General features: G+C 44.8%; 1 protein-coding gene across 1 annotated transcript in view; it reads right to left on the reverse strand.

Moving 5' to 3' along the window:
- Positions 1 to 8,093: 8,093 nt before the first annotated feature.
- LOC143746234 (doublesex- and mab-3-related transcription factor A1) overlaps positions 8,094 to 14,755 on the reverse strand; it is a 7,891-nt gene continuing 1,229 nt past the window's right edge. The window contains exon 2 of the mRNA XM_077237996.1: positions 8,094 to 9,567. Within this exon, the coding sequence (XP_077094111.1) occupies positions 9,017 to 9,567 (551 nt within the window). The 3' untranslated portion in view covers positions 8,094 to 9,016. The remainder of the gene's footprint in view (positions 9,568 to 14,755) is intronic.

A 14,755-nucleotide genomic window follows, 5' to 3' on the forward strand; every position in this document is an offset into this window, starting at 1 on the left:
GCACACACACACACTGCCCCTATCCCTAAACCTACCCATCACGCACACACACACACTGCCCCTATCCCTAAACCTACCCATCACACACACACACACACACACACTGCCCCTATCCCTAAACCTACCCATCACGCACACACACACACTGCCCCTATCCCTAAACCTACCCATCACGCACACACACACACTGCCCCTATCCCTAAACCTACCCATCACACACACACACACACACACACACACTGCCCCTATCCCTAAACCTACCCATCACGCACACACACACACACTGCCCCTATCCCTAAACCTACCCATCACACACACACACACACACACACACACACACACTGCCCCTATCCCTAAACCTGCCCATCACACACACACACACACACACACTGCCCCTATCCCTAAACCTGCCCGTCACACACACACACACACACACACTGCCCCTATCCCTAAACCTACCCATCACACACACACACACACACACACACACACACACACACACACACACTGCCCCTATCCCTAAACCTGCCCGTCACACACACACACACACACACACACACTGCCCCTATCCCTAAACCTGCCCGTCACACACACACACACACACACACACTGCCCCTATCCCTAAACCTGCCCATCACACACACACACACACACACACACACTGCCCCTATCCCTAAACCTGCCCGTCACACACACACACACACACACACACACACACACACACACACTGCCCCTATCCCTAAACCTGCCCGTCACACACACACACACACACACACACACACACACACACACACTGCCCCTATCCCTAAACCTACCCATCACACACACACACACACACACACACTGCCCCTATCCCTAAACCTGCCCGTCACACACACACACACACACACTGCCCCTATCCCTAAACCTACCCATCACACACACACACACACACACACTGCCCCTATCCCTAAACCTGCCCGTCACACACACACACACACACACACACTGCCCCTATCCCTAAACCTGCCCGTCACACACACACACACACACACACACACACACACACACACACACTGCCCCTATCCCTAAACCTGCCCGTCACACACACACACACACACACACACACACACACACTGCCCCTATCCCTAAACCTACCCATCACACACACACACACACACACTGCCCCTATCCCTAAACCTGCCCGTCACACACACACACACACACTGCCCCTATCCCTAAACCTGCCCGTCACACACACACACACACACACACACACACTGCCCCTATCCCTAAACCTACCCATCACACACACACACACACACACACACACACACACTGCCCCTATCCCTAAACCTGCCCGTCACAGGAGATATTCTGCATTTTTACATCTTTAATAAAACACTGCTTAGTATGTTTTTAAAGCCATTTGAAATATGAGAACTCATGAAATGTCCTCATAAATCACGTTCAAGTTGTAATACCAGTGTAATACCCATGTCATTATACACATGTGTCCTCACAAATCACAAAAACACACACTCTCTCACACTCACACACACTTTGAGAGAATCACAACTTAACTATCCTTTGTGTTACTGAAGGTCAAACATTATCTGAATATGTGTGTTTTAAAACTTATGTTTCAAATGAACTGATTTGGTAATTTGAGAATTGATTTTTGTATTTATATATTAATTTTGGCAGTATTATGTGATGTGAGTATATATTTTATTCACAACAGTGTTTTATGAAGCTCTTCAGAGAAAGCTACTGACTTACTGAATCACCACTGAAAGTCAAAGATTTACATCAAATTTAAAGGTGCTGTATGTAACTTTCTCAATGTACTAAAGCATAAAAATACCATAATATGTTTGCATATATTGAGGAAACATGTTAAGTTCACATACTCGTTTCTCTGAAAAACACTTCTACAGCCAGTTATTTTACTTTGAAATGTGCGTTTCCAGGCTGGAATGTTTGTTTTTGTTGTGTTCTGTGAAACTGCAGTTGCCAGTTTTCAGGGTCCATTGCGCTGTTCCTGCTGAAACTGGCGAGGCTGAGAGCGAGTCTGTGGAGGCGGGAGAAACCACGAGCTCCGCTATTATGAATCAGACTGCAGTAACTATTTCAACCACTAGTTGGTACTCTATTTGAGATGCAAAGTGTTAAGGGATATTCACCCAAATATGAAACTTTTTCATAATTTACATCATGTATGAGTTTCTTTCACTTTTACATTTATTCATTTATCTGACGCTTTTATCCAAAGCGACTTACAATTGCTATATATGTCAGAGGTCGCACGCCTCTGGAGCAACTAGGGGTTAAGTGTCTTGTTCAGGGACACATTGGTGTCTCACAGTGGATTCGAACCCGGGTCTCTCACACCAAAGGCATGTGTCTTATCCATTGCGCCATCACCACCCCATAACCCCATTCTTTCTTCTGTTTAGCACAAAATAAGATATTTTGAAGAATGACAGTAACCAAACAGTTTGATGAACATCACTGACTTCCAGAGTAGCAAAGAAAAAACTAACAAAGTTCATCAAACTGTTTTGTTCAAAATATCTTCTTTTGTGTTTAACAAAAGAAAGAAACTCATACATGATGTAAATTATAATAGAAGTCTCTAACACTTTAACTGTATTTCTATTGAGTATTCTCTATATTCACCTGCATGTTCAAGCTGAAGGTTTTGTTTATAGTCAATCTAAATCACTGTTTCTCAGCTGTGAACCACAGATTCATATTTCACAGATGAATCCTCACATGTACTTTAAACGGGATTGATCAAGCTTTTTCTTCTATAGTCAGGAAATAAAGTTGTATTTAAGATTTATTAACAAAATTTGACATTCAAATATACATAAAAATACAACATTTTCAATATATAAAAATATAAAACCCAACTGATAAAACTCTGTGGAGGCATTTCCCCGATAGATGTCAGTAAAGCTCCACTGTGACACATTGGCTGGATTTGGGATTTGCAGTAGTTTTTCTCTCTCAAATATTACAAGCACACACACATTTTGTTTTACACACATACAAACCAAACTCTTGGCATCCATACCAACACACACACAATTATAGCTGCATATTTTATCCAACTGGCTCTATAATATGCAGAAAAAAGGAATAAAGCAAGTATTGGCCAAACCTGAGAAAATGGCAGCATCTGGTAAAAAGATTTAAATTTTGAAACAGAACGAAAGCCTATTAACAAAGATTGCATCATTTTATAGTTAAATGGCCCTGGGATTAAAAATAGTAGTTTAATGGCTTGCAATGGGGATATTTTTGTCCAAAAGGTCCTGAGTGGAACTATTTTGCATTACTAGTGCAAATATGGGTAAAATTCCAATAAAAATACACACCGGTACCAAAAATGAATTACATCGGCAGTAACAGCCAAAATGATAAATAAAAAAAATGAAAAAAAAAAACGGAAAGAGACATAAGGTCACACAACGGTTTACATCTGGATTCATGATCCATACTCTGGTTTATTGGGAAAGCAGGAGACTGGTCTGGTTATTTATTGGGAAAGCAGGAGACTGGTCTGGTTATTTATTGGGAAAGCAGGAGACTGGTCTGGTTATTTATTGGGAAAGCAGGAGACTGGTCTGGTTATTTATTGGGAAAGCAGGAGACTGGTCTGGTCATTTATTGGGAAAGCAGGAGACTGTGGTCTGGTTATTTATTGGGAAAGCAGGAGACTGTGGTCTGGTCATTTATTGGGAAAGCAGGAGACTGGTCTGGTTATTTATTGGGAAAGCAGGAGACTGTGGTCTGGTCATTTATTGGGAAAGCAGGAGACTGGTCTGGTTATTTATTGGGAAAGCAGGAGACTGTGGTCTGGTTATTTATTGGGAAAGCAGGAGACTGCGGTCTGGTTATTTATTGGGAAAGCAGGAGACTGTGGTCTGGTCATTTATTGGGAAAGCAGGAGACTGTGGTCTGGTTATTTATTGGGAAAGCAGGAGACTGTGGTCTGGTCATTTATTGGGAAAGCAGGAGACTGGTCTGGTTATTTATTGGGAAAGCAGGAGACTGTGGTCTGGTTATTTATTGGGAAAGCAGGAGACTGCGGTCTGGTTATTTATTGGGAAAGCAGGAGACTGGTCTGGTTATTTATTGGGAAAGCAGGAGACTGGTCTGGTTATTTATTGGGAAAGCAGGAGACTGGTCTGGTTATTTATTGGGAAAGCAGGAGACTGGTCTGGTCATTTATTGGGAAAGCAGGAGACTGGTCTGGTTATTTATTGGGAAAGCAGGAGACTGTGGTCTGGTTATTTATTGGGAAAGCAGGAGACTGCGGTCTGGTTATTTATTGGGAAAGCAGGAGACTGGTCTGGTTATTTATTGGGAAAGCAGGAGACTGGTCTGGTTATTTATTGGGAAAGCAGGAGACTGGTCTGGTTATTTATTGGGAAAGCAGGAGACTGGTCTGGTCATTTATTGGGAAAGCAGGAGACTGGTCTGGTTATTTATTGGGAAAGCAGGAGACTGTGGTCTGGTTATTTATTGGGAAAGCAGGAGACTGTGGTCTGGTTATTTATTGGGAAAGCAGGAGACTGGTCTGGTTATTTATTGGGAAAGCAGGAGACTGGTCTGGTTATTTATTGGGAAAGCAGGAGACTGGTCTGGTTATTTATTGGGAAAGCAGGAGACTGGTCTGGTCATTTATTGGGAAAGCAGGAGACTGGTCTGGTTATTTATTGGGAAAGCAGGAGACTGGTCTGGTTATTTATTGGGAAAGCAGGAGACTGGTCTGGTTATTTATTGGGAAAGCAGGAGACTGGTCTGGTTATTTATTGGGAAAGCAGGAGACTGGTCTGGTTATTTATTGGGAAAGCAGGAGACTGGTCTGGTTATTTATTGGGAAAGCAGGAGACTGGTCTGGTTATTTATTGGGAAAGCAGGAGACTGTGGTCTGGTTATTTATTGGGAAAGCAGGAGACTGGTCTGGTTATTTATTGGGAAAGCAGGAGACTGTGGTCTGGTTATTTATTGGGAAAGCAGGAGACTGGTCTGGTTATTTATTGGGAAAGCAGGAGACTGTGGTCTGGTTATTTATTGGGAAAGCAGGAGACTGTGGTCTGGTTATTTATTGGGAAAGCAGGAGACTGGTCTGGTTATTTATTGGGAAAGCAGGAGACTGGTCTGGTTATTTATTGGGAAAGCAGGAGACTGTGGTCTGGTTATTTATTGGGAAAGCAGGAGACTGTGGTCTGGTTATTTATTGGGAAAGCAGGAGACTGGTCTGGTTATTTATTGGGAAAGCAGGAGACTGGTCTGGTTATTTATTGGGAAAGCAGGAGACTGGTCTGGCTTTTTATTGGGAAAGCAGGAGACTGTGATCTGGTTATTTATTGGGAAAGCAGGAGACTGTGGTCTGGTTATTTATTGGGAAAGGAGGAGACTGTGGTCTGGTTATTTATTGGGAAAGCAGGAGACTGTGGTCTGGTTATTTATTGGGAAAGCAGGAGACTGTGGTCTGGTTATTTATTGGGAAAGCAGGAGACTGGTCTGGTTATTTATTGGGAAAGCAGGAGACTGTGGTCTGGTTATTTATCGGGAAAGCAGGAGACTGTGGTCTGGTTATTTATTGGGAAAGCAGGAGACTGTGGTCTGGTTATTTATTGGGAAAGCAGGAGACTGGTCTGGTTATTTATTGGGAAAGCAGGAGACTGGTCTGGTTATTTATTGGGAAAGCAGGATACTGGTCTGGTTATTTATTGGGAAAGCAGGAGACTGTGGCCTGGTTATTTATTGGGAAAGCGGGAGACTGGTCTGGTTATTTATTGGGAAAGCAGGAGACTGTGGTCTGGTTATTTATTGGGAAAGCAGGAGACTGGTCTGGCTATTTATTGGGAAAGCAGGAGACTGGTCTGGCTATTTATTGGGAAAGCAGGAGACTGTGGTCTGGTTATTTATTGGGAAAGCAGGAGACTGGTCTGGTTATTTATTGGGAAAGCAGGAGACTGTGGTCTGGTTATTTATTGGGAGAGCAGGAGACTGGTCTGGTTATTTATTGGGAAAGCAGGGGACTGGTCTGGTTATTTATTGGGAAAGCAGGAGACTGGTCTGGTTATTTATTGGGAAAGCAGGAGACTGGTCTGGTTATTTATTGGGAAAGCAGGAGACTGTGGTCTGGTTATTTATTGGGAAAGCAGGAGACTGGTCTGGTTATTTATTGGGAAAGCAGGAGACTGTGGTCTGGTTATTTATTGGGAAAGCAGGAGACTGGTCTGGTTATTTATTGGGAAAGCAGGAGACTGTGGTCTGGTTATTTATTGGGAAAGCAGGAGACTGGTCTGGTTATTTATTGGGAAAGCAGGAGACTGTGGTCTGGTTATTTATTGGGAAAGCAGGAGACTGGTCTGGTTATTTATTGGGAAAGCAGGAGACTGGTCTGGTTATTTATTGGGAAAGCAGGAGACTGTGGTCTGGTTATTTATCGGGAAAGCAGGAGACTGTGGTCTGGTTATTTATTGGGAAAGCAGGAGACTGTGGTCTGGTTATTTATTGGGAAAGCAGGAGACTGGTCTGGTTATTTATTGGGAAAGCAGGAGACTGGTCTGGTTATTTATTGGGAAAGCAGGAGACTGGTCTGGTTATTTATTGGGAAAGCAGGAGACTGTGGTCTGGTTATTTATTGGGAAAGCGGGAGACTGGTCTGGTTATTTATTGGGAAAGCAGGAGACTGTGGTCTGGTTATTTATTGGGAAAGCAGGAGACTGGTCTGGCTATTTATTGGGAAAGCAGGAGACTGGTCTGGCTATTTATTGGGAAAGCAGGAGACTGTGGTCTGGTTATTTATTGGGAAAGCAGGAGACTGGTCTGGTTATTTATTGGGAAAGCAGGAGACTGTGGTCTGGTTATTTATTGGGAAAGCAGGAGACTGTGGTCTGGTTATTTATTGGGAAAGCAGGAGACTGGTCTGGTTATTTATTGGGAAAGCAGGAGACTGGTCTGGTTATTTATTGGGAAAGCAGGAGACTGGTCTGGTTATTTATTGGGAAAGCAGGAGACTGTGGTCTGGTTATTTATTGGGAAAGCAGGAGACTGGTCTGGTTATTTATTGGGAAAGCAGGAGACTGTGGTCTGGTTATTTATTGGGAAAGCAGGAGACTGGTCTGGTTATTTATTGGGAAAGCAGGAGACTGTGGTCTGGTTATTTATTGGGAAAGCAGGAGACTGGTCTGGTTATTTATTGGGAAAGCAGGAGACTGTGATCTGGTTATTTATTGGGAAAGCAGGAGACTGGTCTGGTTATTTATTGGGAAAGCAGGAGACTGGTCTGGTTATTTATTGGGAAAGCAGGAGACTGTGGTCTGGTTATTTATTGGGAAAGCAGGAGACTGGTCTGGTTATTTATTGGGAAAGCAGGAGACTGGTCTGGTTATTTATTGGGAAAGCAGGAGACTGTGGTCTGGTTATTTATTGGGAAAGCAGGAGACTGGTCTGGTTATTTATTGGGAAAGCAGGAGACTGTGGTCTGGTTATTTATTGGGAAAGCAGGAGACTGGTCTGGTTATTTATTGGGAAAGCAGGAGACTGTGGTCTGGTTATTTATTGGGAAAGCAGGAGACTGTGGTCTGGTTATTTATTGGGAAAGCAGGAGACTGGTCTGGTTATTTATTGGGAAAGCAGGAGACTGTGGTCTGGTTATTTATTGGGAAAGCAGGAGACTGGTCTGGTTATTTATTGGGAAAGCAGGAGACTGTGGTCTGGTTATTTATTGGGAAAGCAGGAGACCGGTCTGGTTATTTATTGGGAAAGCAGGAGACTGTGGTCTGGTTATTTATTGGGAAAGCAGGAGACTGGTCTGGTTATTTATTGGGAAAGCAGGAGACTGTGGTCTGGTTATTTATTGGGAAAGCAGGAGACTGGTCTGGTTATTTATAGGGAAAGCAGGAGACTGGTCTGGTTATTTATTGGGAAAGCAGGAGACTGTGGTCTGGTTATTTATTGGGAAAGCAGGAGACTGGTCTGGTTATTTATTGGGAAAGCAGGAGACTGTGGTCTGGTTATTTATTGGGAAAGCAGGAGACTGGTCTGGTTATTTATTGGGAAAGCAGGAGACTGTGGTCTGGTTATTTATTGGGAAAGCAGGAGACTGGTCTGGTTATTTATTGGGAAAGCAGGAGACTGTGGTCTGGTTATTTATTGGGAAAGCAGGAGACTGGTCTGGTTATTTATTGGGAAAGCAGGAGACTGTGGTCTGGTTATTTATTGGGAAAGCAGGAGACTGGTCTGGTTATTTATTGGGAAAGCAGGAGACTGTGGTCTGGTTATTTATTGGGAAAGCAGGAGACTGGTCTGGTTATTTATTGGGAAAGCAGGAGACTGTGGTCTGGTTATTTATTGGGAAAGCAGGAGACTGGTCTGGTTATTTATTGGGAAAGCAGGAGACTGTGGTCTGGTTATTTATTGGGAAAGCAGGAGACTGGTCTGGTTATTTATTGGGAAAGCAGGAGACTGTGGTCTGGTTATTTATTGGGAAAGCAGGAGACTGTGGTCTGGTTATTTATTGGGAAAGCAGGAGACTGGTCTGGTTATTTATTGGGAAAGCAGGAGACTGTGGTCTGGTTATTTATTGGGAAAGCAGGAGACTGGTCTGGTTATTTATTGGGAAAGCAGGAGACTGTGGTCTGGTTATTTATTGGGAAAGCAGGAGACTGTGGTCTGGTTATTTATTGGGAAAGCAGGAGACTGGTCTGGTTATTTATTGGGAAAGCAGGAGACTGGTCTGGTTATTTATTGGGAAAGCAGGAGACTGGTCTGGCTTTTTATTGGGAAAGCAGGAGACTGTGATCTGGTTATTTATTGGGAAAGGAGGAGACTGTGGTCTGGTTATTTATTGGGAAAGCAGGAGACTGGTCTGGTTATTTATTGGGAAAGCAGGAGACTGTGGTCTGGTTATTTATTGGGAAAGCAGGAGACTGGTCTGGTTATTTACTGGGAAAGGAGGAGACTGTGGTCTGGTTATTTATTGGGAAAGGAGGAGACTGTGGTCTGGTTATTTGTCCCGGTCGAGGGCGGAGTGAAACACTGCGGGATTGAAGGAGTCTCTGGGATACGGAAGGTCCCGCAGGAGCCGATAGTCCGCTGGCGGCCGCAGGGTCATCGGGACGAACCCAGACGTCAGGAGCGGCGGGAGGAAGTTCGGTGTGGGAAAGAGTCTCAGCGGGCCGATGGCAAACCCAGGGTTAAACCCCAACATCCCGTCACTGAAGGAGGGAGAGGAGGAGGAGTGGAGGGGAGAGAACGCCGAACTGGAGTGTCCTCGTGACCCGCCGGCTCCGCTTGACCTCTGACCCTCCCGGGAGCCAATCAGCAGCTCGATGGCCTTCACCACGTCTCCCGATCCGGCCTCCAGCGCCGAGTCCAGAGCGACCCGCTCCACCTGAGGGAAGATCTTCATCAGGACGGCAGTGGGGTCTCGGCCGGGAGCTTCCCAATGTTTCTCCGACTCCAGATCCGATCCAGGAGACGGGTCACTCCTTCCTGAGGTGAAGAACGCCTGATCCACCAACCCACTCAACATGCTGCACTTCTGAAGGCTTTTCTCTGCCAGAATAAAGCAAAGACAGTGTCAGACTGGTTTGCTGACGACAGAAGTTCAAACACTGTAGTGGGAAAATCAGTTCTCTGCATTCACACTGTCCCTGTTTCATACAAGATTAGATCGATTTAGGCGACAATCAAACTACTTTCTGAACTATTATTATAACAGTTTTGGGTAAAACATTAGAATACTGTTTCTTCATTAATGAATAACTACACAGGAACAAATGAGTAACGCACTATTAACATTCTAGTAACTACTATTAACTAACAACAAAACGACTTCCCTGAGATAACGGGAACTTGACGCTTATGGGCGGAACTCTTTTTCTCTGAATATTAAAGCCATTAATTAAAAAACGCAGTGTCACTGGACAGCCATAATAGAGTGCTGATCTGAGCGTGCTCATTGGCTGCTCAGTGGGAACTGCACAAACCTATGGCGAAGCAGAGTGTCTGCGCGAGGCAATCGCGGCATCTGCCTATAAAATCAGCTAATTACGCTTGATTCATAGGAATCAGGTTTATTTTGACTGAAGTGACGAATGCCTGTCGTGCAGCGGCATAGCACGGCCGTCAACACAGTACTCGTTCCAGTTATCTTAGGGAACCGAGGTTACGTAAGTAACCAAGTCATTCCCTTTAGAAACATTTACTCGTATTGCTTCGCTAGACACTTATGGGGAACTAATCCAACCACGCCGTGCTATGTGAGCAGAACGACGTGCTCTGTGGCCCTAGCCTGGAACGCTCAGGTGAGGGTCCCCGTGCGATAGGACTAAGGAAGGGAACGATATGCCCATAAAAAAGCCTCGGACTGCAGTCGGAGCCCCTGGAAGGATGGCAGTGGGTTGAGCGAACTCAGAGGGCAACTCCATCTACACAGAAAGGATCTGTGTCTGTAAAACCTGGTAAAGGTGGACGGCAAGGACCAGCTAGCCGCCGCACAGATGTCACCAATAGATTAGGGGTGGGAGATATTGACAAAAAATGAATATCTTAATATTATTTTTCAATATCTCGATATCGATATTCAGATGATATTTTTGCAATCCTTTAAAGAAATGTGTGCAAACTGGCAGAGAAGGTCCAGTTGGTCTTTTGACTTGCTGCATTTGACCTATTATTGTATAGAATTACTAGTACATAAAGATATGAGACATTATTGATTTAAACATGAACCAAGTTACTGTACTAAATATTTATTGTAATACAGTAAATTTTTTGTACAGTGCTTTTTCAGTACAATATATGTACGTAATAAATTAACTTTGTGCTTTGTAAACAGTACTCTAGTAGTAATAGATTAACAACAATGTGACTACCTCTTTAAAATAAAGTTGTGTTTTGCAAAATGTAAACATTAGAACACAACGTTATAACATTTTTGCACATTATATTAATAAAAAAGACAAAAGGAACAAAATAAATAACATAGACACTGCTCTGCAGGTAAAATGTGCAATAAAGCAAACATGCCGATGACTGTGTATTTTCGCTTTCTTCGCTCATGTTTGTGTTGTTGCGCTCGAAGCTAGATAACAAGTGATCGATGAGTAACATACGAGCTATTTTATTAATCGTACATCGGCTTTACTCCTTACCTTTTTGGATTGTTGCTTCAACCTAAGAAATGTCATAACACACAGATAAGAACTTCGTAGTTGTATTGCAAATTAGTAGCAGCTTACTCTCGTGCAATTGAGGAACGATTGTGATTTTGTACAAAAAAAAAATACAGTCAAGCAAACCCCTACAGTATTTAAATCGCTACATATAATTGTTTAGAAGGTTATAGTGTGTGTTATTTGTTTTCTCTTTAATTTCCTTCAGCTTATTTCATGTTTGGGGGGGTCAGATTGTACAAATTATGAAATATTCAATATCTCAATTTTGCATATCGTCCAGACAACAATTTGGATATTATCGTCTAAACGATATATTGCCCTCCTCTACAATAGACACGCCACTGGACCATGCCCAGGACGAGGCCACACGTATAATAGAGTGAGCTCTGACGCCGATGGGGCATTGAAGGCCCAAAGTATAAGCCAAAACGATAGCGTCTACTATCCAGCGGATAGTCTCTGCTTCGTGACCAGAAGCCCTTTGGTTTCTGAGAGCTGCTCAGACTGTCTAAAGTCGACCGAGCGCTGCATGTATACCCTTAAGGCCCGAACAGGGCAGAGTAAGTGGAGTTGACGCTTGTCTTCTGAATCGGGAAGAGCAGACAGAGTAATCGCCTGTGCTCTGAACGGAGTAGAGAGCACTTTGGGCACATAGCCGTGCCTCGGTTAGAGGATGCCTTTGGAGTCGTTAGGCCCAAACTCAAGGCATGAAGGGCTGACGGAGAGCGCTTACAGGTCACCCACCCGCATGACCGATGCTAATGCTAGCAGTAATGCGGTCTTAAGCGAAAGTGGTCGGAGTTCGGCCGACACCAGCGGTCTGAACGGAGGGCCTTTGAGGGCCCTGAGGACTGTGGATAAGTCCCAAGGGGGTGTGGTAAGAGGATGAGGCGGGTTGAGCCTCTTTGCCCCTTTCAGGCAGCGGACAACTAGGTCGCTTCTACCCAGAGACTGGCCGGCCACAGGAGTGTGGTGCGCTGCTATGGCCGCCACATAGACTTTGAGAGTGGAGGGGGTGCGACCCGCGTCCAGCAGCTCCTGTAGGAAGGAGCTTACCAGGGGTACTTCGCATGAAAAAGGGTCCTGGTTCTGGACTGAACACCGGTCAGAGAAGATGGACCACTTAAGAGCATAGAGGTGTCGTGTGGACGGAGCTCTAACCTCTGAAATAGTATTCAGGACTCTTGCTGGGAGGTCCGTAAGTGCCCGTTGAGGCGCCATGCGTGGAAGGCCCACATCTTGGGTCGGGGTGCCAGATTGTCCCGTTCGCCTGGGAAAGGAGGTCTTTCCTCAGGAGGTCTTTCCTCCACCCGCTCGGGGAACCAGGGTCGGGTCCGCCAGAGAGAGGCCAGCAGAAGGACAACAAGCCTGTCATCCCTGATCCGTCTGATGATCTGAGAGAGCAGCGTGACATGGGGAAAGGCATAAAGAGGTAGGCTGGGCCATTCGTTTAGTGAGAGCGGTGGATGTGGAAGTGCGTTGACAGGCCAAGTATGGGGCGCACCATGACTTGGTGAGTTCATTGTGAAGTTCTAGGAAGAACAACGCAAGCATTTATCCAGCCGGCTTTGTGTGGGCTCCACAGGGGCAGACCACTCGAGTCCACGCTCCTCAACAGCTTTAGTATGCATGGGGAGAAGTTCGGCGTCAATACCAGCCCTTGTGTCACTCGTGTCTTTAGACGACAGACTGTCGCTCATGTTCGATCGCTCGCTCCTCGGACCCCGCTGTTTCTCTCTCCGAGGCTCCTGGGAGAAAGGAAACGCCCGAATGAAGGAAGGCACTCATTCCGCTGCTAGGCTTGTTAAACGGCGAGAAGGATTCTTCGAGAGATCAACGAAGTGTGTTTGTCGTTGAAGGAGAATAAACCTGATTCCTATGGCGAAATGAGCTGCTTTTATAGGCAGATGCCCCGCCCCCTTTCAGCGGGCTCGGCATTACTCGCTGCTCCGCCATAAGTTCGTGCAGTTCCACTGAGCAGCCAATGAGCACGCTAATTTTTGAATTAAAGGCTTCAATATTCAGAGAAAAGGAGTTTCCCCCATAAGCATCTAGCAACGCAATGTAGGTAAACGTTTCGAAAGGGAACTCTGATTAACGAATTTAGTGGGGCAACGGATCATCATTGATCCGTGATCCGTTCGGATCAATATCTTCGGTTCGGCACACACGTGATCCGCGGATTGATTTATGAAAAAAAAAAAAGTTGTGCGCATGTTCAGTCCACACACAGCGTGGTCATGGCGAGCGGAGGAACGGAGGAGCTTGAACGCCCCGTGTCATTTAAATCCCCTGTATGGGAGCATTTTGGCTTCCCTGTCAAATATAATGATGAAGGAAAGAGGTTAGTGGATAAAACCGTGACAATGTGTAGGCACTGTGGCAGCATGGCCACGCATTTGAAGCGACATCACCCCGATGTTTCACTGACAGGAGTGAAAACTAAGGCTGCTCAACAACCGCTTATCACTGCAGCATTTAAGCAGCCCCTTGTTGCACAATCAGACTGGGCTAAAGCCATCACAAACGGCATTCGCGCAGCACTACCCCTCGCTCGACCCTCTCTCTCTCTCTCTCGCGAGCGCTCTCTCTCTCCCTCATATAAGGTGCCATCTAGGGCTTAAATCAAACTTCATTCACGCACACATATATGAAACACTTGCATACACATACTAAGTAGTCAAACATACATGTATACTGCTGAATGCTCAAACAACATATGAAATGCACAAAGACACACCTAAAGTCGCTCACGCACATACACGCAAACTCTACACACGCGAGATGCGCGCACACAAACTCTCCACGCACATAATCATATGAGAGACGCACACACACACAAACTCGCGCACACTCATATGAGACGCGCGCGCGCACACACAAACTCTCCACGCACAAACTCAATGAGACGCGAGCGCACACACTCACAAACTCTCCGCGCACATACTCATATGAGACGCGAGCACACACACACACACAAACTCGCGCACACTCATTTGAGACGCGCGCGCGCACACACAAACTCTCCGCGCACATACTCATATGAGACGCAAGCACACACACAAACTAGCGCACATACTCATATGAAACGCATGCTCACACAGTACATGATGCATATGATTCTCAGTGTGAACGTAAGTCACACATTGGTAAGACAAGACATGCATTTTTTGTTAACAGAGAATGAGAGTCCCTTGCTTTTATTGTTTTTGGTTGTTTTGTTCATTTATTGCGGATATTTAAAATGTTTTCAGTGTTAAATAGTCTTTAGAAATAAAAGTTTATTGATCTTTGAAAAGCTATACCTGCATTATTATGCCATTATCATTATTTTAGATGAAAATGGTCTCAGAACGACAATATTATCGTTTATTATCAATATTATCGTTTATCACAATAATTTCTTGGACAATTTACCGTCCAGCAAAATTTGTAATCGTGACAGGCCTAACTATCGGTGTGTTTATAGGTGCAGACATGAGGCCATTTATTTTTTATTTTTTTTTGCTGATCCGAGAAACGATCCGAACCGTGAGTTTTTTGATCCGTTGCACCCCTAAACG

This window comes from Siphateles boraxobius, unplaced genomic scaffold (genome assembly GCF_051911475.1).
Source record: "Siphateles boraxobius isolate OS27281-9 unplaced genomic scaffold, OSU_SipBor_1 214, whole genome shotgun sequence".
Taxonomy (NCBI): domain Eukaryota; kingdom Metazoa; phylum Chordata; class Actinopteri; order Cypriniformes; family Leuciscidae; genus Siphateles; species Siphateles boraxobius.